The 26,520-nt window shown below is 44.3% G+C and overlaps 1 protein-coding gene across 3 annotated transcripts in view; it reads right to left on the bottom strand.

The window, feature by feature from the left end:
* DOCK1 (dedicator of cytokinesis 1) overlaps nt 1-26,520 on the bottom strand; it is a 291,813-nt gene that overhangs the window by 49,779 nt on the left and 215,514 nt on the right. For all 3 annotated transcript variants that reach the window (XM_074545390.1, XM_074545392.1, XM_074545391.1), the window contains exons 34-38: nt 20,127-20,212; nt 19,783-19,939; nt 13,994-14,034; nt 12,561-12,651; nt 8,783-8,902 (exon numbers count right to left, since the gene is read on the bottom strand). In XM_074545390.1, the coding sequence (XP_074401491.1) occupies nt 8,783-8,902; nt 12,561-12,651; nt 13,994-14,034; nt 19,783-19,939; nt 20,127-20,212 (495 nt within the window). The remainder of the gene's footprint in view (nt 1-8,782; nt 8,903-12,560; nt 12,652-13,993; nt 14,035-19,782; nt 19,940-20,126; nt 20,213-26,520) is intronic.

The raw sequence follows: 26,520 nt of genomic DNA, 5'->3' as shown, positions 1-26,520 counted from the left end.
GGCCACACCACCTCATTCTCCTCTCAGCATGAGGCCACACATTGTCCTGCTGGAATCCTGAGGGGATGGAGAAGGGCTGAGGGAAGGGCTGAACACATAATTCCTCATTTTTCCCAAAAAATATCCAGGGGGATAGGGGACAGGGAGTTTGGGATGAAGCACCACAACTTCCAAAGATGGTGGGAGGTGGATGCTGGGAACAGAAGAGAAAATGTGATCTGGGGAAACCTTCACAATAACTCATCCCTGTATCCATCCCATAAAAATCCATCAATCTCATTCTCTTCAAAGCACTTGAAAGTGCAAATAAGAGATATTTTACACCCCAAACCACACAAATGAAATTCCACACTCAAAGCCCCAAAATCAGTGCCAGGTGAATTCTCTTTGTCTACTGATCTGCAAGGTGAAACTGCAATCCTTAGTATATCTGGAAAACTTGGAAAAAAATAAGACTTTTAGAAAAATTCCTGGTTCTAGATGCTGATTTGAAAAATGAGAATAAAACATTAAGGATGAATGCTCAGCAAGTCTTCATATGGAACATGACATTGTCACAAAAAGCAAGATGGGTCCCACTGGTTGACTGGCCATCCCTGCTCCTCTCTGGAAAAAAGGAGCCAATTTTCAAGGGGAGGGATGGACTGAAAGGTTATCCTGGCAAAATGAGTGGGAATGGCTGGAAAGCAGCAGGAGCAGGGCTGGAGCTGCTGATGGTGCAGGAGGTGAGGAAATGCAGAGGGAAAAACATGGGAGAGCACATGGAGAAAGGAGAGAGATTCCTGCCCTCCAAGTAAAAACAAAATAAGGGCTGAAAACTGCACTGTGGGGCTGAGCAAGGTTAAAGGAGCTTCTGTGTCCTGCAAAAACCAGCTGGGATGATGTCTGGACAAAGTGGTGACCTAATTTAAGATAAAATAGCCATGAATGCTCACAAGGAGCAGAATCTGGTTCTTCATTAACCTTGCTTTGCAGCTCCTCCTTTTCGACCCCTCCTCTTGATTTTACTTATTTCTCCAACAAGGTTCAGAATGTTATTTATCTGGGGAAGAGGACTGGAATGAGCATGAGTTGCCTCATGTTTGTAAAGTGCCTCGAAGGTGAAAAACGCATCAGAAGGACTAATTACAATCACGGTAATGAGGGATCACGTCTGCAGGAAATTACAAGGCAGCTTGAACGCTCTGCAACGCAATTTTTGCAAATGGAAGGATCTGAATGTTTTTATCCATATTATGGATCTAATCTAGCATGATGATACAGAGCATGTTTTTATTTTTAAACAAAAATTAACATGAATTTAAGAGTAAAGGCACAGTTGCAGAAGAAGGGGGACATTTTCACACACCAAGATGAGTTCATTTTGATTCAGAAGGGCAATACAGCATCAATTTATAGGAGCTGAACTAATATTCAGGTGTTTGTTAAGTCAGCAAGTGAAAGCTTTCAAAATCACTTAACCTTCCCTCATTTTGAGTGCCATTTTCTTCTGAACTTCAGCCATCCATATCTTGTGCATATTTTAATTTCAAAGACAATTGGGTGACCATCACTTCCCTTGTCCTGCTTCCCTCTTTGTGTGCTCCAGATTTAACCAGCCCCTCTCCAAAATGAGACTGGAAATAAACTGAAACCTAAATCATTTTTGATTTGCATCAACACTGTAAACAAACTCCCTTTAAGCAACTTCCCACTGACTCCTGGATGAGCACAGTTGTGTTCCCAAACCACGTCTGGGAATGCACAAGGTTTAGATGGGATATTGGGAAGAAATCCTTCCCTGTGAGGGTGGGCAGGCCCTGGCACAGCTGTGGCTGCCCCTGGAATGTCCCAGGCCAGGCTGCAGGAACCTGGGAGAGCTGAGAGATGTCCTTGTGACAGGGTAGAACCAGGTGACCTTTAAAGGTCCTTCCCAGCCCAAACCATTCAGTGACTCTGAAAGCAGACACACTCTGCCTACACATCACTGCCTACAGGTACCACAGCACTGCCACGGATTAAATAACAACTTTAGCAGAATTAAATCTCCTTTGATTTCTTTTTTCACCTTCCCACCTTTGTCTGTCAGCACCATAAACACGCTGGAGCAGAGGCTGCACCTCCTCTAGCCTGAACAAAGCCTTCAGATGTTACTGAATATTAATATTAATAATGGATTCTGTAAATGTTCCAGAGCCTGAAAAATGAATCCTCAAATTAAATGTGATCCAGATTTAGTTCATGTACAACAGACAATAATCACATAATCCTTGCACTCTTCCTAGCAAGGAAGTGGAGATGAACAGGAGAAAAGCAGACCATGGAACCACACCAGAATGATTTGGGTTAAAGCTCATCCCCTTCCACCCCAGCCATGGCAGGGACACCTCCCACTGTCCCAGGTGCTCCCAATGTCCAGCCTGGCCTTGGGCACTGCCAGGGATCCAGGGGCAGCTCTGGGAATTCCATCCCAGCCCTCCCCACCCTCACAGGGAACGATTCCCAATTCCCAATATCCCATCCAAATCTGCCCACTGTCAGTTTACAGCCATTCCCTGTGTGCTGTTCCTCCATCCCTGTCCCCAGTCCCTCTCCAGCTCTCCTGGAGCCCCTTCAGGCCCTGCCAGGGGCACTGAGCTCTCCCTGGAGCTGCTCCTCTCCAGGTTAAACAGTTCCAGCCCTCTCAGCAGAACAGCTTCAATTAGAACATTTGTTTCTGGCTTAAATTACTGTAATTCCTTTAAAGTTTCTGTAAAAGTCAGTTTACAGGTTCTCCTGCTGACAGGGTGTCACATTACCTTTAATGGAACACTTTCAGGAGTGTACTGAAAATCTACTGTACTGCAAATAAAAAAGGGAGAAAAGGAAAACATTATTTCCTTTTTTGCCAGACTCCAACTTTGTCCCTCTCCAGCCAAGACCTCTGCCTAAGAGATAAAGTACCCATGTTTTGTTTCTACTGCCTCTTAAAAACCTCACTGTGCTCCAACATCTCTGTTTGGAATTCCCAGCTGCCCAGTTGTTCCTTCAGAGGAGCAATGAGAACCTGGATTATGGAACTCAATTTCTTGAATGGAGAGAGCCCTGCTCTCCAGAGGCACAGGAGTCCACAGAATCACTAAGGCTGGAAAAGACTTCTGAGATCATCAACCACCACCTTGCTGAACAATAAAACCTGTCCTCAGGTGTCAAATCCATCCAGCTTTTTAACAATTCCAGAGATGGGGAATGCACCACTGCCCTGGGCTGTCACCATATTTTCTGAAAAATCCCTTGCCTGGGATTTCTTCTGAGAAGCCTCGGAGAAAAGGGAGGGGAATATTATCTCATTTGCTCCTCCCTGTTTTGCTGCTTTGGAATGTGGTTTGGACATTGTTTATTCAACAGGTGAATTGTTTTTACTTAATGACCAATCACGGTCCAGCCATGTCGAGACTCTGGAGAGCCACGAGTTTTTAATTAGTATCTTGTTAAGCCTTCTCTCTGCATCCTTGCTCTATTCTTTAGTATAGTTTAGTATAGCATTCTTTAAAATAATATAATATCATAAAATAATAAATTAGCCTTCTAAGAACACGGAGTCAGATTCATCATTTCCTTCCTGCCACAGGGAACCCTAAAAATACCAAAATGGGCAGCCTGAAGAAACTTTCCCTAACATCCAACCTAAACTTCCCCTGATGCAACCTGAGGCTATTTCCTGAACTACCAGGCCTTTCCTTTGTGCAGCTGCAGCACAACACCTCCAACATCACAGAAAACCAACCTAAACCTGGAGAATTTCCCACCATTTTCAAAGAAACAGGGACTGTGTGTCTCACAAGCCTCTGAAAAATTCAGCTATTTGCTCCAGAGCCAATTTATTCAGGTGAGGACAGCCCGGCTGGGGCCCAGGATCCTGATAAATGAAATCTATATTCTTGAAGGTCAATAACTCCCAATCTGCTGCCTCACAGATTTCCTGCCTTGGAAGCTTTCCCAGCTTTGCCCAGGACATGGCAAGTCTTCTGGAGAAATGAGTTGTACAGGGAGCTCCTACACAGGATTTGTACGAGGTACAACTCATTAATGGGAGAAACAATTTATCTGGAGAGGGGACCATGGAGAGAGGCTGCTGGTACTGGAAGGAAAATGCTTCTTTTACACTCAGGGGGTAAGAAAAATGTGCAGAGCCTAAATTTAGTTGTGTAGACATGAGCTGCAAATTGTTATGGGCAAGACTTTGCAGATGCAGGAGATCTGTTTTAGGGACAACCCAGAGATTTAATTTATTTTTCAAGCTGGATTGCTTGTTGGCCAGAAAGAACTACAGCATCCAATTTAGTTTTTGAGGTTAATAGCAGCAAAGGAGGATCTCAGGGTATTTCTGAGCTCCTGCAGAGTTAATGGTCAGGAGCACTGAAATAGTCTGGGATAAGAATATTATGGTGCCATGTTCTGATGTGTCAGGGACTTTCTAAGCTGGTTAAATTTCAGGTAGTGTTAATTAACCAGCATGAAGGCTTAATATTTGAAATAAAATGCTAAAACTCAGCATTTCTCTATTGTTAGCACTGCATTCAAGACACAGCCAGGTTGGAAACTCTTTAAACAAATAAATATATTCATTTGGAACATGGTCAGCCTCTGTATCCTCCCTCTCCCAAGACTCTCTGTCCTTCCCAGCTCTCAGGGCAGCTCTGGGGCTGAGCTGGCCACCAGCCTCACACAGATTTTTGGCAGACAGGTGAATTTCACCACTCACTTGTTAAGATGGAAGAAAAAGCCATTTGATGTCATCCCACGAGCCAGAAAAAAAGAGCTTTTAAGCCAAAGCATGGCATTTGCTGTATAATTTCAGATATTTTCTGTTCTGTGGCTGCTGTAAAGCAGTAAAAGCTTTTTTTTGGAGGAGGAGGGGAGAAAGGAGGAGCAGAAATAAATGAACAGTGTGCATTTATTTAGCTTTTTCTCCTCAGGACCAACACTTTCAATTTATGGAGGAGCAGAGGAAAACCTGTCCTGATTTATGGGCAGCAGCATTGTCTGGTTTTCGGCTGTTTGGATGGCCTGGAAAGGCCCGGGTGGCCTTGGGGCAGCCCACGTTTCAAAGGACGAGAAGAGGCTTCAGTTCTTTTCTCGGTCTCGGTGTTTATTAATTGTTTATCTAAAAGATTTTCTCTCGGCCCGACAGAGCTCTGCTCAGCAGCCAGCCATGAGCACACTGTGCTGCCCTCCGGACAGTCACCTATCTTTATACCCATTGTTACGTGTACAATATTTATCATTTTTCCCCAATCCTTTTTATTCTTATTGTCCGGTGCACTTTTAGTAATGACCAATCTCAAAGTGCCACCATCACCACAGAAGATGGAGGAGAAGAAGAAGAAGAAGGAGGACAGGACACGCCCCAATTCCTCCATCTTACTTCTCTAAACCCCCCTGTACAGAAATCCTAAACCCTGTGTCTCACTCTCTAATTAACCAATCCCTTCACCATTCACCCCGGTGAAACCCTCCTGTCCTCATACAGGTGTCGTCTCCTGTGTAGGATCAAAGTCCAGCCACCAGACACTTCTGGAACATTCCAGGACTCCCGAGCCCCCCAAGGGTGGTCTCGGTGACTCGGCACCTCAGGACTGAGGTGCTGAGATCCCACACAGCATCACCAGCAAACCTGAGCCCGTGGCCATTCCCACATTTCAGCAGGCAGGAACAGGAATGCTGCTGCTTCCCTTGTGGCTCCACAACCAAACCTGGTTTAAAACAACACCTTATTTTTGCCAAGGAGCATTCCCTGGATTCAGGAGCTCATCAGCATTGATTTCCATCAGCTCCTTCCCACAGGAAAAATGTCACCCCTTCTCCCACCCCTTTAGTCCCATCCCTATTTCCCTTCTCACCTTGGGACATTCCAACCCAAGAATTTCCAGCAAAGTCCCTGCATTAAGGGCTTTGTTGGAAATCACAAAGCTTCAGGAAAACACAGAGAGCAAACACCTGAGAGCAGCCCAAAGGAGGGTCAGACTGCTGGGATAAACCTGAGGATCAGGATTTTAAGGGCAAAAGCCAAGAGACATGAAGAGGAGACTGGGAAGTGCAGTGCAGTGAAGAATGGTCCAGGAGAGAAAAGGATCCCTGTATCAGGGAAACAACTTTCCTTGTGGAAAGAAGGAGCTTAGAAAAGGAATGAAGAGCATAATTAATCAGGAATCTAATCCATAAAGTAGAACAGCTGAAAATGCAAAAGTTGTTTTTGAGAAATTCTCCTTTCCTAAAGGTGAAAGTTGTACTTCAGCTTTATAAAGTTTGGTTCAAGGATCAAAAGTCAAATACGGGTGAATAAACAAACATCCTAAGAATAACAGATTAAAAATAGAAATTAAAATGAAGAACCCTATATGGATCTTGAACTCCCAGTACCTGGGATACCCTGGTGAGGGCCAGCACTTTGTTCTCACCCACATGAGAGGCCACATCCCTGCCCTAGGGCAAGTTCGGCTCCTTTTTCTCACTTAGAAATTTCTCAGGCACTTCTGGGCCAGCAGTGAAGTGTTCACTCCACTCCAGCCTGTGTGTGGAGGATTAAATCTAAATTCACCTACCCAGGGATGCCAATATTTAAGGGATAAGCCTCATGGCTGGCTTTCAATAGACAAGAAAACTGTGGATTCCCCTGGGAAGTTACTCTGCCAGGAGAAAGGGATCCTGATTTTTGAGAGGCTGAAATACACCAGCCTTTAAAAAAACAAAAAGCCAATGCTTTAAACCAATTTTAGGATATCCCTTTACTCCATTTCCTCTACACAATGTTTCTCCCATGTTTCCCTTCCTTCCCAAATCCACAGTTTCCCACCAGGCAAGCAAGGGGAGCTGAAGGATTCTCTCAGCTCTTGTAAGAAACTGCCAAAAAAAGTCCTCCAAATCACATGCACCACTTTTTTATTTACTCCATGGCATCATATGCCCATATATTCACCCTTAAGAGATGAGTTATAAATGTACCATTGATTTCTTTTGACCTTTTTTTTTTTGTAATATCATTATCTGTATTTCCTCCTGAAGGTTGGGAGAGGCACAGGCTCACAACTGGAAAACAAAACCCCTGAGCTTCTGGAAAAGCCTGGGGTGAGTGCACAGCTGCCAGGGCTGTGACCTTCTGCAGACACCTCTTGTTAACCTAAAGGGAAGGGAAATCAAACAAGGGACCCAGCTGGGTGATAATGGCACAAAAAAAAGCAAAAATTGGTTTGGGCATGGGTTCAGTGCCCCAGAAATGCACAGCAAAGGCTGTTTCAGGTGTTTTACTGATCGTGGAGAGCTAAAGCAGCTGCTGGGCTACATTTGCAAATTGCTCAAGGAATGCAAGAAGTTGATTTAACTTAATGTCAGAATGTCCCAAATGAGAGGATTACCTTCCATCCACACTGGAAACCTCCACTTGGAGCTTCCTGACATTTGCAAAATCACACAAGATGAATATTCTCAGTGTATATTGATTTTTTAATTTCCCTTTTCATGGAGTAATGTGAAAAATTATCACCAGCTTGAGTGACCAGAAAATGAGAGGAGGAATATCTGTAAGTAGGGGAGAGCAGTTTGCAAATAAATCATCCCCTCACAGACACAGAAATCACACTGGAGTCCTGGCACCTGAGTTCTGCACAGAATTAGTGCTCAGCAGAACAATTCCCAGTGCCTGGACACCAGAAAGGACCAACAGGAAGCCATGAAGACAAACAAAATAAAACCAACAAAATAAAATAAAATAAAATAAAACCAACAAAATAAAAAACAGGCAACTCCTGGCTTTCCTTCCAGACAGGAATGTAAGATTAAAATAAGCTTTAAAATCAGCTGTGACTCTCATTCAAATGAGATTCTGCTCATTCACCCAGGAAAAGCTTTTTGGGCAGCAGGAACTGTCCCCAAGTCACCTCCAGCAGCCTCAGTCCCAAACAGCCACTTGTGCACCACTCCAGAATTATATTTTACAACTTTTGTCCCAGTCCAGAATTACAATTTTTACCCCAATCCAGAATTACAACTGTTAGCATCACTCATTAACAATTTAAAAATATTGCATTAAGATAAGCTATAAAATTTGACTTTTTAAGCAACATTTCTAACACAATGATATAAATGATAGTTCCTATCAAATTTATTCTAGGATTTTATTCTGATTCTGCTAAAAACTCACCTGGAAAGGATAGGCTGGCTTGATAATATTCTACTTTTACCAGAAAACACCACTTCTGTTTATTTTTAAACCCCAAGTTTGCACTTCTGAAATGTTCTGACAAAGAGATTCCTACTTCTATACTGGAACATTTCGGGTCTGAAAAACCCAAACCCTGATCCATCCCTGTCTCCCATATTAACCCCCTTCCTCTCCAACACCAACAATGCCAAATGCAATTTCCTTCTGCATTAAAAGATGCAATTGCAATGAAATATCCTCATCCCAGGTTATTTATGATATCAACCACAGACATCCAGGCCCTGAGGGAATTATTTTTGTGTGCATGAGGAAAAACAAGGGGAGCTGAAGGATTCTCTCAGCTCTTGTAACTGCCAGAAAAAGTCCTCCAAATTACATGCATCACTTTTTTATTTACCCCATGGCATCATATGCCCATATATTTACCCTTAAGAGATGAGTTATAAATGTACCATTGATTTCTTTTGACTTTTTTTTTTGTAATATCATTATCTGTAAGTGCTTCCTGAAGGTCACTGGATGCAAACTATGTTTACTATTAAATTTATAAGTTTGAGAGAAAAGCAATGAAATACATTTGCACTTTTTTTCTTCCTTTTTTACCTTGCCCTTGTCAAAGTAATGGATAATTTCTTGATAGAGCTGATCTTTCAGCTGTCCTTGAGTAGCAGCTTGGTATCCATCCCGCTGGGTAAGATGTGCTGCACATGCTTCTTCTGACCACTAAATCACACAAAAAAAAAGGGAAAAGTGAAAGCAAATCCAAAGCCATGAGTTCTGAAGTGAAATCAAAGAGAGAGGTTTTATTTAAAGGAGTGGTACTGCAGTTAATGCACCAACAAAGGGTTTTTTCACAGCTGTGCCCTTTGCTTCCTTGGGCACAAGGAGCATTTATTTGGATGCTGTAATTGGAGGCTAATTACATCCATCAGCTGGAGAGAGCTTCTGGAGGTGGCCTCCTCTCCTCAGTGAGTTTGATGAGAGTGACCTTGGCCTGCTGATGGGAACAACCTGCTGGGGACACAATGAGCACTTCCCTTATGTGGGAGAAACCCTGGAGCCCAGATCCATCAACACAAAGGTGATGCCTCAGGTTTGGCTTTTCTATTTTCCACATTCTGTGCTGCTTTAGTGTGTGGGGCTGGGCTCACATCAGGGATGCTGAGCTCTGTGCACAGAGCAGGGAGACAAAACAATTCCTGCTCCAGCTGGGCACCAAGGACAAATGATCCCAATCCCAGCCCAGGAGCACAAACACCGTGGGCTGGAGAGAGAAAAACAAGCAGGGTGGGAGTGCCTGGGCTGAAGCTGGGATGGGACAATGAACTGCAAGGTGCAAATGGAGCAGAACTGATCCCAGGGACAGAGCCCGTGCCCGGCCGTGCATTTTGGGGCCATTTTGGTTCATCTTGGGTGCAGCCCTGGCTGGGCTCTGGTGCTGCCCAAGGTGGAGCCATGGAGGAGATGCTTTGGATAAATCCCTGCTTTATTCTGGAACTCTGCCCAGCCTCTGCTCTAGGGCAGCCTGCACAAGGCATCCCAGGGAAGGGCTGCAGGCAGGAAAATGGGATGGCTCCAACTCACTGAGGATTGTGGAGGCAGGGAAAGCATAATTAACTTTATCCAGCCTGTCTGCAATTAGCAGATCTGGCTCTTCCAGAAAATGACTGATGGATCAAGGGAAAATGCCAATCATGGGAATCATGGAATGGTTTGGGTTGGAAGGGAGCTTAAAGTTCATCCCATTCCATCCCATCCCATCCCATCCCACCCCTGCCATGGGCAGGAACACTTTCCACTGTCCCAGGCTGCTCCAAACCCCATCCAACCTGGCCTTGGACACCTACAGAGATCCAGGGGCAGCCACAGCCTCTCTGAGCAACTCCCACATTCACTTCCAGAGTTACTGCTACTTTACCTCCTATATATTATTAATTTTCACCCCATCACTTCTTGATTTGGCCAAGATATTTGTGTTTGGGTCATGCAGACACCCCTGACAGCTCTGTTCTGAACTCTGTTTCTGAGTGACACAAACCTGCTGGAGCTTGCAGTGTGATGGAATTTATTTCAGCATGCTAAGAGCTGCTATCTTCTGTTAGTTTTGAACACCTCAATTTTGACAAAAAGGCTTGAAAACACAACAAAATCTCTTTTCTTGAGCGTGCTTCATCAGCTTGCAGTAATTTGGCCTCTCTCCCTCCACAGACAGAGCCTTCTTGCAGATTTAAAGGTGAAATTCTCACCCACTCTCAGTCCTGCCCTCGATGTGATCCCATTAAAATCACTGGGATGAAATATCTGCCCGTGAGGAGTGTCATTGAAAATCCTGTCCTGAGGCTTGACAGAAACACCCAGCTGCTCACTTACACCCCCCCAGTGCTGCTGCTCCTCAGGCAACCCTGAACTCCTCCCTCCACCCAGGGCTGAGCTAGGGATTGATACACTTTGATAATAAAGTCATTCCAGCCTCTAATGATATTATACTTACAAACAAACATCCACTCAGGGATGAAAACCTGTGACAAATTCATCCCTGGTATTTGCTATTGATTTGCATGAGAAGGAAAGAAAAATGGCTATTTCTGCCCATGGAGCTCTTTACTGAATTCAAAGGAGCACATTAAGAGAGACGCTCACCTGCTCCCTGAACACATCCCCTGAGAAAAGCCACAACTGATTTGAGGTCACAGAAAGTAAATTGTCCAACAAGTCCAGGCCATGGCAGGTGAGGTTTGAGTGAGGTTTTATGGCATGGTTTATCCATCATTTATTCAGGAACACAGCCCCCATGGAAGGGAGTGAATCCTTTATCCTGTCCACAAGGTTCATCCCCGTGAAGTGGGCACAGTGCTTTTGCACTCCAGATGAATCTTTGAGATGTTTCCTTGTGTAATAACCCTCTAATGATTTTCAAACACAGTAAATACATTTCAGAGTGTCTTAATTTAAATTGCACATGTACACTCTGCATCATATTTAGTCTTTTTATGGCTTGGATGCAGTTTACTCAGCTCTGAAGCAGGAATAATTCTCAGTGCATCCATCAGAAGGATCTCATTTAACACCTTCCCCTTTTCAACTTTTCAAAATAGATATTTGACACTCACACTTTGCTGGGGATTGCTGAAACTAAAGCCAGGATTGCCAAGAACAGTTGGCTGCTGAGGATGAGCTCCCTTTCCTGGATGCAGAGGGGCACCATGGGTGCAGTCACACAATGCCAGCCTGCTGGGGGTGGGAAGGGACCTCAAAGCCCACCTGGCTCCATCCCCTGCCATGGGGAGGGAAACTTCCCCTGCACCAGGAGGCTGCAATACACTGCAATGAGCAGGACATAAGGGGAGATGAAATTCTCATTTATTCTGTCCCTGACTCTCTGCCCCTGGTGGGGTCATGTCCTTCAGGGGGGTGGAAGGAGATCCAGCACTCCCTGAGGAAAGAAGATTTCACTGCAGGTTGTGAAATGTGAGGAAGACAAAAGGACTAAATCAAACTCTTCCAAAACCTCTAATTCTTATCACGTTGAGATTTTTACTTTTCCCATTAAGTGCTTTTCAAAATTAAAACATCAACCTAAGAATTCAGTGATGATTCAGCTGTATTAAATGTGATTTCATGACACAAGTGTCTGCTGGCAAGAGCAGCACCTTCCTAAGTGACAACCAGGAGAGCAAAGTGGGTACCTGCTCCCACATTTGTGACATTAGCACATAAAAAACCTGCATGTCAGAGACAAAATCTTCTTTCCAGAATGTTTTCAGGAGATTAATGCTTCTGAAGTACAGCTTCACTCCATTTCTGGCTGGCAGTGGGTAGTGTTAAACACTCAAATGCTTTATCTCAGGCACTTTGTGCAGGTAACATGTTATTTGTGCATATTGCAGGCTACACCAAACACTCCTTGAAGAGGAGCAGTATTGTTGTGCCTCTCCAAATGTGCTATAAAGTAGGTAACACAGCATTAAAATGATATGCACCTTTTAAAGGCATGACCTTGGAGAGAAGGCCATTTGAATCTCTCTGCAATTTTCTGAAATCAGTTCCAGCCACCCAAGAGCACTCGAGCAGGGGCTCCAGCACTCCTTGCACAAAAGATCTGTGGAGAGCTCATTTACTAAAATATCTGCTTAGAGGCTTTCACACATTGAACAGTCTGGATATTTGCAATTTGCATTTTGTGCTGCTGACTTGACCACACTCCCTTCACTCCAGCTCTGCCATGCAGTGAAGTGCTGCTTTCCTCTGGGGATGAATTCCGGGTGAAAATGAGAACCCAGAGCAGTTCATTGGCTTCAAGTGCAGCTGTTCTGAGTGCCAACACCCCCCTGGCTGGCTGCTGCTGGCATTTCCCAGATCTAGGATGAGTTTTGGGGTTTACCTTGAGGAGCTTTGCGTGCAGGAGTAAGGTGTAGGCAGCCTCTGTGTAGTTGTCACACTCCTTGTGCAGGTCACACAGCTTGTACAGGTACCTGAGACAGGAACAGAAACAATGGTTCTTAAAAACAGTGGGTTCAAAATGTCACTCAATCATTCATTTTGAAGATTAAAAAGGTTCAAGTCTATCTTCAAACAAGTAAATATTTGTGGGATTGGTTAAAATTCCCATTTCTGTGTGCAGACAACATTAAGACCATTGCATTTCTACTGTGATGTTTTTAAGGGACACTCAGGGAATCATGGGGTCATTATGGATGGAAAAGTCCTCCAAGATCATTGAGTCCAATCTTTGACTGAACACCACGAGAATGGCTTGTGGTGAGTAACAAATCCCATCCAGATGTTGTGCAACACAGAGCACTTTTACAGCTCAGCTATGGGGACAGGAGTAAGTTTCATTCTTTACCTTCAATATCATCACACCTCTGGCAGGGGATTCTCTTCATTTGTTTGATGATTTTAACACTGACAAATAAAGAAATCCCCACAAAAATATTAAAAATTGTATTTTGAAAAAGCCAGTGAAAATCCTTTCAGGTTTGATATTCATTATAGGTTTGTTAAAAGAAATTGGAGAGAATTTGGCTGGGGGCTTGACAGTGAGAGGCAATTTGTCTTTATGGAGATGCTGAACAGGGCAGACCTAAATAATAACAAATCACTTCATGTGTTTGTCCACAATTACCAATCCTGTCATTTCCTATTCTTTTTGCAAACTTCTAAAAGTCCAATTAAAACCATTTAAACAAGAGGAAGAGAGCTGACAAGTGAAAACTCTTCCAAAAAGATAACAAGCACCTGAGAATGAATAATGAGTCACATTTAGACACCTAAAATAGCATTGCAAACACAAATTTCATCATTTGAGCACAACAGTGTAAGGAACAGTCAGCCAAAGCACAAATGGGGGGCTGTGAATCCTGAGGTTTACACAAAGCACAATATTTCCACGTTTACTTGGTCTGAAAAGAGATTTTGAAAGCTTTAAGTTTAAAATAAGTATCAGTCAGGTATTATTTAACAGTTTTTTCTTCCAAGTCACATATTTTGTACCTCACCAGGACACAACATCATTTCTTTGCTCAGCTTATTTGTTTTCTTCACCAGCAGAAGAATTCTGGCTCCTGAGTATTTCAGTGCTCATTGTAATGGAACTGAAGGACTTGGTGAAAGGGGACAGAGATAATCTCCTGACTTCCACTCCAGCACTCTGTTCTCAGTGCAGATAAGCTTTTGAATCACTTCAGGTTCAGCCAAGGTGTGATTTTTCATTACTCTTCTCCTCCAGCCCCCAAGTGACTGCTTAATATGAACTTAATTTCCCCAATTACAGAGCCTGTGTCAGGCAGTTTGTCACCAGTCATGTTTACAAACCTTATGTACATCTCTTCCCTCTCGATCTCCTTGTAGAAATTCTGAAAAACAACATAATTTGGTTACAAAGTCTTTGATTTCACACTTTGGAATGTACACAGAACACGCTCCAAATTAAAAATTCATAATTGCGTAACGTCAGCCTCCAAACTGCAAAATGAAATTTGCCTCCAGTGATGGAACGCAAGTTATTTAACTCAGAAAATCAAATGCTGGCATGTTTCATGTCGCAATGTTTTAGGGCTTCTGTCTCATTGCAAAGGTTAAGAATTTGCAAGAACAATACTGCCAGAAATTTGCTGCTGGCATTTGCGAGTCACACATCATTAACCATTTTCAGCTGAAAATTTTCTAACATACAACAAACCCCAAATTTTTAAGCAACAGTTGTTCCATGGATTGAAAACTCTGAACCTTAGTCCAGCAATACATCATTTGCTCTTGGATTCTAACAGTTTCCTTGGAAATACAAAGTCAGATTAGTGTTATTTGTCTGGTTTCATATGTCACACATTAGCATCACTCTCCTCTAAGTGCCTCCAGCCTTGAGATAAACTGGTTAACAGTGCAAATATTGTAAATGCAAAATATGATAACTGGGGAGACATTCAAGGCATTTCTGAATCAAATTTCAAGTTTGCCTCCAAAATTTAAAATGTACCTAAGAAAACAAAATACCAAGAAAGTCCTTCTTCACTGAAATAAATATATTTCAATGCTAAAGTCAAAAAGTTTGAGGAGGCACTAAAAGAGCACAGAGCCAGTACTAAAAGAGGGATAAATCCAACACAAAAGTGATCCCTTAGAAGAGAACTGGAATGGATGACAGAATCCACATTTCAGAGAGGAATGATGGCTTATTCCAGGAGTATTTCAGTTGATATAACTGATTATTAGTTTTGGGTTCCATTTAGAAAACAAACTGCCAAGGCCAGCACTGCCCCATGTCCCCAGGTGCCACATCCACATCGATTTTAAATCCCTCCAGGGACGGGGACTCCACCTGGGCAGCTGTGCCAGGCCTGGACAAACCTTTCCATGAGGAAATTGTTCCCAAAATCCACCCTGAGCTGCCCTGGCCCAGCCTGAGGCCGTTCCCTCTGCTCCTGTCCCTGTTCCCCCCGGCTGTGCCCTCCTGGCAGGAGCTGTGCAGAGCCACAAGGGCCCCTGAGCCTCTTTTGCTCCAGGTGAGCCCTGCCCGGCTCCTCAGGGATTCTGCAGGCCCTGCCCAGCTCCCTCAGGGATTCTCCAGGCCCTGCCCAGCTCCCTCAGGGATTCTGCAGCCCCTTCCAGCTCCTCAGGGATTCTGCAGCCCCTGCCCAGCTCCTCAGGGATTCTGCAGCCCCTGCCCAGCTCCTCAGGGATTCTGCAGCGCCTGCCCAGCTCCTCAGGGATTCTGCAGCCCCTTCCCAGCTCCCTCAGGGATTCTGCAGCCCCTGCCCAGCTCCCTCAGGGATTCTGCAGCCCCTTCCAGCTCCCTCAGGGATTCTGCAGGCCCTGCCCAGCTCCTCAGGGATTCTGCAGGCCCTGCCCAGCTCCCTCAGCCCCTCCTGGGGCTCCAGACCCTTTCCCAGCAGCACTGGCTTCAGTGCAGATAAACCCTCCCAGTTAAACCACCGTCAGTGCAGACAAATCTAATCCCAGGAAAAGCTCAGGATCAATAAAGTCCCAATTAGGAACTCTGTGAGACCTCACGTGGGAATTGTGCCAAGTTTCAGCCGTGGGTTGGATTTTTGCAAAGGCATGAATTTCACTTCAGGTACCTGGAGAAGGATGAAAAGGCTGAGTGGGCCCTGGAGGGAAAGTGGGAGTGTAAAATCAAGCTCAGGTTTGAAATCACAGCCACCGAAAGCGACGGAAAATTCCGCCCTGTGCCGCTTCCCGGGATTCCAGCATCTCCACAGGCCTGTGCTTGGAGTCTCACAGTGACTGCACCTGACAGCAGCAAATCACCCACAAAATCTGTCATCTGCAAATGCCTCCCAACTCAGCTGCCCAAGGCCAGCAGCAGGAGATGCTGCTGGAGACACCTGGAGAGAACAAACCCCGAGGGTCCCTTGGCTTCCCCACAGGGATGGTGAGAATTCCTGCGAGGAGGCTCTGAGCGCTCTCATGAAGGGAAGGAGAATCAACTTCACTTTTCCAAGGGAATTCTCCCAGTTTGCCACAGTGTGTGGTGACTGTGCTGTGCTGTTTGCCATCCTGCTTGGAGGCCTGGCAGGATTTTCCAGCAGGGCTCTGCTCAGGAGGACGCCGTGACCTTTCTGCAGGCGGCCCAACAGCACGTGCGGCATCACCAGCCTGTGACAACTCTCCAAGTCCCTCCTCTTCGCCCATTTCCCAAACATTCTGATGCTTTCTGATGTGCAGAGAGGAAAAACAAACTAAAAATAAACGCCCAATTTCGGATTTGATGCCTCCATCCCCTCCCCTGTTCCATTGGGCACCGTTTTGTTCGTGGCTGATGAGATGGGGCGGGGTAAATGCTGCACTGTACGAGGCCAGAAATGCATTAGATGCAAAATAAAAAAGCTAAAAACTACATTATATGCAAAAAAAAAAGGTAAAAAAAATCTGCAAACTATTTACTCTGCTCTTTCCTGAACAAAATCCATCAGCCAGATCACATAAATGATAAACACTGGCTGTGCCTCATGCATTTAAGCAAAATCAAAGCTTTGATGATGATATGGGGAGGAAAGATTGGAATTCTCAATGGCAAACAGTGGAAAAATCAAATTTAGTTCATGTTATATTGGGGTCTCTGAAAGTTATTTTTCATGGGTGCTGACTTTTGGGGTTGTAAAATCTCATTTTTAAAATCTCCACCGAAGACAATGAAGTCTGTGAGTAAAATGGAACAATTACTGCTTCCAACTCCAGCCCAAATGGACCAAGATTTGTGTATGGGGTGAACACTCCAAAATTTCAGAACCTAAAAGGAGGAAATTTCCCATCAGTGAGGAAAACAAGCCAAGCTTTTCCTGCTGTGAATCAAATAGTACCTCCAATTCCTATTTATTCAAAATAATTTGAATAAAGGGGCTGAGCAGAGAGCAGAATATAAACAGGATTGCAAATCCACGGGAATTTTGGGAGTAAATGGCAGAGAACTCCGACATTCTGTATGTCAAGTGGTTTTCAGCACAGAGTTGTTTATACACCAATTGTAAATGTCAATGAACAGGCCCTGTAACATTTCTCCTTAAATCTTTCTGTAGAAACAATTAAAGACGGGATAATCCATGTTTTCACAGATTTGCCTTCACCAAAATAGGAAAAAAATGGGAAAAAACCTAAAGCATTCCAAATTTCCACAAGAATCCCAACAGACACTCTGCTTGACATAAGCCCTTTGCTAAAGATGCAGGATTCTGAGGTAATGGGAGTTTGGGTGATTTTGTGGTGATTTTTTAGTGTTTTCGTGGTGGCTTTGTGGTGATTTTGGGGTGATTTTATGATCATTTTGTTGGGATTGTTGTTGGTTTTTTGGTAGTTTAGTGGTGGGTTTTTTGGGTGATATAGTGGTTGTGGTGATTTTGTTGAGATTTTGTGGTGATTTCGTGATTTTTGGTGATTTTGTAGTGGTTTTGTGGTGACTTGTGGTGATTTTGCAGTGATTTTTGGTGATTTTGTGGGGATTTTTGGTGATTTTTGCACAATTTGTGGGTTTTGGTAGTTCTGTGGTGATTTTTTGTGGTTCTGAGGTAGTTTTGTGGTGATTTGGTGGTGGTTTTTTGGTGATTTTGTGGACATTTTGTGGTGATTTTGTAATGGTTTCATAGCGAATTTGTGGCAATTTTGTGGTGATGTTGCAGTGATTCCTGGTGATGTTGCAGTGATTTGTGGTGATTCTGTGTTGATACGTGGCGATTCTGCATTGGTTTCACAGCAAATTTGTGGCAATTTTGTGGTGATTTTGCATTGATTCGGGATGATTTTGTGGTGATTTTGTGGTGATTTTGTGGTGATTTGTGGTGATTTGTGGTGATTTTGTGGTGATTTGTGGTGATTTTGTGGTGATTTGTGGTGATTTTGTGGGGATTTTTGGTGATTTTTGCATGATTTGTGGTTTTGGTAGTTCTGTGGTGAATTTTTGTGCTTCTGTGGTAGTTTTGTGGTGGTTTGGTGGTGGTTTTTTGGTGATTTTGTGGACATTTTGTGGTGATGTTGCAGTGATTTGTGGTGATGTTGCAGTGATTTGTGGTGATTCTGTGTTGATATGTGGCGATTCTGTATTGGTTTCATAGCAAATTTGTGGCGATTTTGTGGTGATTTTGCATTGATTCGTGATGATTTTGTGGTGATTTTGTGGTAATTTTATGGTGATTTGTGGTGGTTTTGTGGTGATTTGTGGTGATTTTGTGGTAATTTTGTGGTGTTTTGTGGTGGTTTTGTGGGGATTTTTGGTGATTTTTGCATGATTTGTGGTTTTGGTAGTTCTGTGGTGATTTTTTGTGGTTCTGAGGTAGTTTTGTGGTGATTTGGTGGTGGTTTTTTGGTGATTTTGTGGACATTTTGTGGTGATGCTGCAGTGATTTGTGGTGATTCTGTGTTGATATGTGGCGATTCTGTATTAGTTTCATAGCAAATTTGTGGCAATTTTGTGGTGATTTTGCATTGATTCGTGGTGATTTTGTGGTGATTTGTGGTGATTTTGTGGGGATTTTGTGGGGATTTTTGGTGATTTTTGCACGATTTGTGGGTTTGGGTAGTTCTGTGGTGATTTTTTGTCGTTCTGAGGTAGTTTTGTGGTGATTTGGTGGTGGTTTTTTGGTGATTTTGTGGACATTTTGAGGTGATTTTGTAATGGTTTCATAGTGAATTTGTGGCAATTTTGTGGTGATTTTGCATTGATTCGTGATGATTTTGTGGTGATTTTGTAGTGATTTGTGGTGATTTTGTGGTGATTTTGTGGTGATTTGTGGTGGTTTGTGGTGATTTGTGGTGATTTTGTGGTGATTTTGTGGTGATTTGTGGTGATTTGTGGTGATTTGTGGTGGTTTGTGGTGATTTGTGGTGGTTTTGTGGTGATTTTGTGGTGATTTGTGGTGGTTTTGTGGTGATTTGTAGTGGTTTTGTGGTGATTTGTGGTGGTTTGTGGTGGTTTTGTGGTGGTTTGTGGTGGTTTGTGGTGGTTTTATGGTGATTTGTGGTGGTTTTGTGGTGATTTGTGGTGGTTTGTGGTGATTTGTGGTGGTTTGTGGTGATTTGTGGTGGTTTTGTGGTGATTTGTGGTGGTTTTATGGTGATTTGTGGTGGTTTTATGGTGATTTGTGGTGGTTTTATGGTGATTTGTAGTGGTTTTATGGTGATTTGTGGTGATTTTGTGGTGATTTTGTGGTGATTTTGTGGTGATTTTGTGGTGATTTGTCATGATTTTGTGGTGATTTGTGGTGGTTTTGTGGTGATTTTGTGGTGATTTGTGGTGACTTTGGTGGTTTTGTGGTGACTTTGGTGGTTTTGTGGTGATTCTGTGTTGATATGTGGCGATTCTGTATTGGTTTCATAGCAAATTTGTGGCAATTTTGTGGTGATTTGTGGTGATTTTGTGGTGATTTTGTGGTGATTTGTAGTGGTTTTGTGGTGATTTGTGGTGATTTTGTGGTGATTTGTGGTGATTTGTGGTGGTTTTGTGGTGATTTGTGGTGGTTTTGTGGTGATCTGTAGTGGTTTTGTGGTGGTTTTGTGGTGATTTCTGGTGGTTTTGTGGTGACTTTGGTGATTTTGTGGTGGTTTGTGGTGGTTTGTGGTGGTTTTGTGGTGACTTTGGTGGCTTTGCTGCTCACCAGCACGTTGACGGTGCAGCTCATGCGGTTCTCCTTGTTCTCGTCGTGCATGATGGTCCTGTAGTCCAGCAGCCTCTCCATCAGCCTCACCACCAGCTTCACAAAGGTCTCCCCACTCTTGGCCAGGTATTTGTGCTTCCTGCAGTGCTCCAAGAGACTGAAAAACCAATTAAGTTCGCCTTGTTAATCACACGCAGAGAAAAACCTTGACTCAGGTGCAGTTTTAAATATTGCGCATCGTTAACAGATTTTAATTATTTCTGGGCTACAAAGTTCATTGTAGTCTAATTGCTCTCTCTCCTGACTTCCCCGTGACATAAATTTTGCTGCTGATCAACACTTACATTTTGTCAAATAACACTTTGTACTGCTCATCTCCACGGCCTCCTTCCACTTCGTGATCCAGTTTGGTGATGATCTCGTTTTCGAACTGTAATTAAACAAAGCAAGCGGAAATAATCAGCTGGCAAATATTTCACTTTATTACTGTAGCCTCAATGCCTCACAGATTGGTTGGGTGCCTCGGTGAGACGTTTAGCCCCTGCTTTAAAGCCTGATTGACTTTTAGAGTTTGCAGTCTCTGGTTTTTTAGACTCTCCACCACGATCTCCTGCCCTACAAGGACTTCTTTGGTTCAAGGAATCGTTGGTCATGCTGTTAAATGAAGTGTAAATATTTGCATTATGGAAAACTAAAGAAGGAGATTAATGACAGGAATTGAGGGCAGGGAGAAAGGAGACACAGAATGTCCCCAGCTGTCGGATCTCAGGATCTCAGGCCTGAGGTGCTGAGCCACTGAGACCACCTTGGGGGGCTCGGGAGTCCTGGAATGTTGCCAGAAGTGTCTGGTGGCTGGACTTTGATCCTACACAGGAGACGACAAGGATGAGGGCTTCACCGGGGTGAATGGCAAAAAGATTAGCTAATTAGAGGGTGAGACACAGGGTTTAGGATTTATGTACAGGGGGGTTTAGAGGAGTAAGATGGAGGAATTGGGGTGTGTCCTGTCCTTCTTCTTCTTCCTCTTCTCCTCCATCTTCTGTGGTGATGGTGGCACTTTGGGATTGGTCATTACTGAAAGTGCACCGGGCAATAAGAATAAATGGTATTGGGGAAAAATGATAAATATTGTACACGTAACAATGGGTATAAAGATAGGTGACCGCCCGGAGGGCAGCACAGTGTGCTCATGGCTGACTGCTGAGCAGAGCTCTGTTGGGCTGAAAGAACATCTTTTAGATAAACAATTAATAAACATAAAAACCGAAAGAAGAACTGAAGCCTCTTCTCGTCCTTCGATACGCGGGCTGCCCCAAGGCCACCTCGGGCCTTTCCAGGCCCCTCAAACAGCCGAGATAACCGGACACCCAGCAGCAGAACTGAACACAAAAATGCTGGAAGCTCTCAGAGAGGAAAGGCAACACCTGAGGCTGGATGACCCTGCTGGGTGCACCCCAGCACCCCTGACACCCCTTTTTAGCACACAGACACCGACTGCAGGACACAGCCTGATCAAGCTGTTAATAAACCCTGCAGAAGGGAAGGGAGTCGTTTCAAACAACTCCAAAATAATTTTATTTGGGCAATATGAAAAGGATGCAAACCTAAGTGGCCAACAGAATATGTCTTAAATGCAAACTGGGTAATTCCCTGGATTTTTTATGATTACAGAGGGTTTTAGCTCTTGCTGCTGGGAATGGATGTGAACTGTTGGTGGAGGAAGGCTCACGGCAGGCCTGCTGCTCTGCCATGAATCAGTGAAGCCACCTAATTCCTAATTCTTCATTAAATAAGCACAGAGAGCCACAGGATCAGAGTCAGAGATCTCAGCAGGAGAGGCTGGGCAAGCTGGGAGCCCTGGCAGGAGAATGGGAGCCCCGTGCTCCCAGTGGCAGTTGGGTGACACAACATTTGTCACCAGGCTTTTTCACTGTCACCTCCTTAAGCCACCCCCAAGGACGCTGAGGAGAAGCAAAGGGCCCCTGCACAAGAACAAAGAGTCCCAACATTTTGTAAATGTCAAGAGATGTACTTTGCTTCTGCAGGTGATATTAACAGCACATTTTGTACCCGTGGAGAAAGAATGGATTGCCTGGATCATTAAAATATTCTGGGTTGGAAGGGACCCACAGGGATGAGCCAGTGCAGCTGCTGGCCCTGCACAGACACCCCAAAACCCCACTGAGGGCACTGCCCAAGCTCCTGGAGCTCCGGCAGCCCTGGGGCAGTGCCAGCACCCTCTGGGGATGAACCTTTCCCTGAGATCCAACCTAACCCTGACCTGACACAGCCCCAGCTGCTCCCTCAGGTCCTGCCCCTGGTCACAGAGAATATAATGAACCCATTATTAAATAAAGACAGGAAGATGAGAAAAGGCAGGATAATGCAATCCACCCCCTCCCAGAGCCAAACACGCTTCCATATCAGAGAGCTGAGTAAAACACTGAAACAACACAGTGATGAAACAAAGAAGTCACAAAAATCTTGTTCCCTAATGAGCCCAGAATAAAATTGAATTTCTAACCCAAAGTGAAAAATGACACTTGCTGCCAGCCCCAGCCCTGCAGGTGATGTATTTTTTAGGAAGAGATTACTCAGATAGAGAAGAGCAACTTCATTTGTCATGCAGGATCTCCAGGATCTTCCCACTATCACTTTTACTTAAACCTCTGTAAATCCATGCTTTGTTGGGCCATTTCCCCTAACAGCCTCTTGGGCTGAACAGAGCCAGACTTGTGGCATTTTGGAGGTTTTTAGGATTATTAACAATATCTTTGCTCTTCAGTCACTCCTGGTATTTCTCATGGAGTCGCTGCGATGCTGATCATCTGAGCCAAATGAATAAAAGTTATTTAACATCAGTTACATCATCTGAGCCAAATGAATAAATGTTATTTAACATCAGTTACAATTCCTTCTGTGGTCTTTCCATGGAGGAAGGTTTCAGCAACACCAGCTGAGGTTTATGGAGCTTTGGAGGTTTGTCATTCCCCATGATGGGAGCAAGAATGTGACCCTGGAGCTGCACAAGCCAATGGCTCTGGGACACTGCACCTGGCATCTGTTGATAAATTCCATTTTTCCTTTTCTCTCTCTTTTTTTTTTCCCCTAATGCACTGAGTTTTTATAAATGCATTACATTTAATTTAATGCATAAATAAGCCTGCAATTATTGTGATGGGATTTAGTCTCAAATGAAGAATTGCCAAATCTCCAATGTTTCCATTAGAGCCAGTGCCACTTGCTGAGGCTCTTTCTGGAGCTCAGGGGGAATATCTGTGTGGGATCTCAGCACCTCAGGACTGAGGTGTCACCGAGAGCACCCTTGGGGGGCTCGGGAGTCCTGGAATGTTCCAGAAGTGTCTGGTGGCTGGACTTTGATCCTACACAGGAGACGACACCTGTATGAGGATAGGAGGATTTCACCGGGGTGAATGGTGAAGGGATTGGTTAATTAGAGGGTGAGACACAGGGTTTAGGATTTCTGTACAGGGGGGTTTAGAGAAGTAAGATGGAGGAATTGGGGCGTGTCCTGTCCTTCTTCTTCTTCTTCTTCTCCTCCATCTTCTGTGGTGATGGTGGCACTTTGGGATTGGTCATTACTAAAAGTGCACCGGGCAATAAGGGTGAAAGGTATTGGGGAAAAATGATAAATATTGTACACGTAACTTTGGGTATAAAGATAGGTGACCGCCCGGAGGGCAGGGAGTGTGCTCATGGCTGACTGCTGAGCAGAGCTCTGTCGGGCCGAGAGAAAATCTTTTAGATAAACAATTAATAAACACAGAGACCGAAAGAAGAACTGAAGCCTCTTCTCGTCCTTTGATACGCGGGCTGCCCCAAGGCCACCTCGGGCCTTTCCAGGCCATCCAAACAGCCGAAAACCGGACATATCTGCACCACCAGTGAGCCACACTCACATCCTCCTGTGGACACTGAAAGCTTGAGGGGTGACACCAGGATGATCACAGGACATTTTTATCCACTTTCCCTCACAGCTGATCAAGATCTCAGCGTCTCTTCAGGATGAGAGTGTGAACCTGAGCAAAGAGCACCTCCAGTGCTTCCTCTGCCTGTGCAATCTCCCACCTGGAGCAAATAAATCAGGGTGAGCCATCTCATGTCAACTCAACTGATCACTTCTGGGCTTGGGTTCACCTCAAGGAAGGCTGAATTTGTAGCACTGGCTGACAAGTTAATTTTGCTGTTGATGAGGAGGACTTCCAGCCCTCCAAGCTGCTATAAATTCATTTTGATGTGGGCTAATAATAATTTGCCATATTAAATTCAAATGACAGATCACACCACCAGAAATTAGTCCTATCACAGAAATGACACCCAAGTACAGCAAAGCTTTGCTCACAGGTTCCTATGGAAGTTGGTAGTTATTCCCAAAGGTTTCATCTGTTCTCTTTCCTATTTTTCCACAGCATTCCAGCTGGGAAACAGATCTGGAGCCATTCAAAATTATGAGATCACCTTGGGGGCCACTGCATGACCTTTCTCCCTTGCTCCCCAGGTGGAGTCATAGAGGATTATTGATGTTTTCCAAAAGGCCAGAAACCAAGAAAACTTACACATTTACACTTCAACTGTAGGTAATTAAAAAATATTCCTTATTGAAACCAATCCTTTGTGAGGGATTAGTTATTTGGATTTGATTTAGTGTTCAGTGGTATCACAGGAACTGGGAGAGTCATTTACTCGTGTCCTGTCTGCAAATCCACAGCACAGGGAAAGGGAGGTTAACCCAGGGCTCAGAAGCGGCAAAAAACCTGAATAAGGAATTACAGGTTCTGAAAGCCAAGAGAGATTCTGATGGACTAGGGGGAATTAAATCCATCTAAAATTCACCAATAACCAGCATGTGAAAACCAAAATGCTGGTGTGACTGTTTGGTGATACTGAGATTAACTGTTAAATGTAAGAAATGAGCTCAGCTCCAAACAAGCAGAACGTGGCATCAGCAGTGACACAGGACCAGAAAAGGTGAGTTAAATTTCATGCCAAGAGTGTTGGTAGGAAATGAGGGATGAAGCCACAGCTGGGAGCACCAGGCACTGACACCAGGAGCTTTCCATGCTCCAAATTCCACATTCCAGCTGAGGGGCTGTTTCACCTGAGGCTTTCCCTGCTGTTGGCACCACAGGATCCATCCCACTCACCTGGGCAGGCCCTGAACAATCCAACCAATTCTCTTTCATCACTCCTGTGGCTCTGACACGTTCCCTTTGATCCAGAGGCTCTGCTCCTGAAACCAGCCCGGGAGAAGCCAAGGGGAGGAGGAGGAGGTGTTCCTTCCACAGGGAAGCTTCAGTCCCACACTGTTTTTAGGATGGGATTCCTGCTTTGAGCTACAGGCTACTTTGAAGTCTTATAAAGGCTTCAAAGCACCTTCAGAAGGAGAGGACAAAATGGGCAACTCCAGCTTTTAATTCAGTCAGCCTTAATAGATTTCTGTAAAAACAAGGGGTATTTATCTTTTTCTGTCCCTAAATACTCTGGGAGAAGAAAAAAAACTCTTCTGTCTATTCCTGGTTTTACCAGGCAAACCCAAACCCTCCTGAAATGCAAACCACCACAGGGAAAGCTGCCTGTTTATCACACAAACCATCACAGCATCACGGGCCTGCAAAAAACTGCAGATCCTCCCCCACAAATCATGAGGTTGATACATCTGCTGGAGAAGTGGAGCCAACCTAAACCCTTGTTGATGTGACTAATAAGGTTAGATAATTGGATTTCTGGCAGATTAGTTTAACAGCAGCCAACCATGCCATTTGGAAGTTCTCTCTGGAAGCAGTGCTGGACAAGGATAATTGGTACTTGCATATAAAGGATATAAAGCAGCACATTACATCGACCCATTAAGCATCAAAGCTTGCCTAGGTACTGGTAATATTAAAAAAAAAAATAGATTTTATCTATTTCTATCACTTCAAAACAAAAGAGACAAAAAAATGAGTGAGGAATCGACAGACCAGGCATCCCCACTTCAGTTCCTGAGGAAACCACTGACCAAGATCTCATGGAAGGCTTTTCCAGGTACAGAAAGGGCAAAAAAGTGACTGGGAAAAACCAATTTACCAAGCTGGACATGAAAAAAGTGTGCCCCTTCAATGGAGCCTGAATGTGTCCTGGATTGCAGCAGCAAGAGCATGGCCAGAGCAGCAACAGGACTGCTGCCCTTGTTGGACCATGGCTGGAATTCCATGTCTGGCTCTGATCCGTCAGCTGAGAGAGACCCTGGCAAGCTGGAGATGGTCTAAAGGAGGGCAGAGTGCTGCAGAACCTGCAGTGGTTGAAGGAATTGTGCTTGTTCAACCCAGAGAAAATCCAACTCAAAGATTCCAACACCCAAAAGGTGCTCAGAGAGGAGATGGAACAGAAACAGGCACAAGCTGACCCAAGGAAATTCCATCAGGAAATAAAAAGCAGAAAGTCTGAATCATAGAATCCTGGAATGGTTGGGGTTGGGAGGGACCTTGTATCATTCCAAACTCCCTGCCACAGGCAAGGACACCTTCCAAAGGCCAGGATTAAACACTGGAATAGCTCACCCAGAGAAATGCTCAGACAGCCCTCACTGGGGATACTCCAAACTGAGCTTCAGGTGGTCCCAGATAACCCAGATTATTCCCAGATTAATTCCAGAGGTCCCATCCAGCCCAGACTTTCCTTCAACCCTCTGCTTTTCCCCTCCTTCATTCCCCAAAGGCCAAACTGAGATACTCAGCA

This window comes from Zonotrichia albicollis, chromosome 7, assembly GCF_047830755.1.
Source record: "Zonotrichia albicollis isolate bZonAlb1 chromosome 7, bZonAlb1.hap1, whole genome shotgun sequence".
Classification (NCBI taxonomy): Eukaryota; Metazoa; Chordata; class Aves; order Passeriformes; family Passerellidae; genus Zonotrichia; species Zonotrichia albicollis.
Note: the sequence above shows the minus strand (reverse complement) of the source record. Positions and strands in the feature narration are given on the sequence as shown.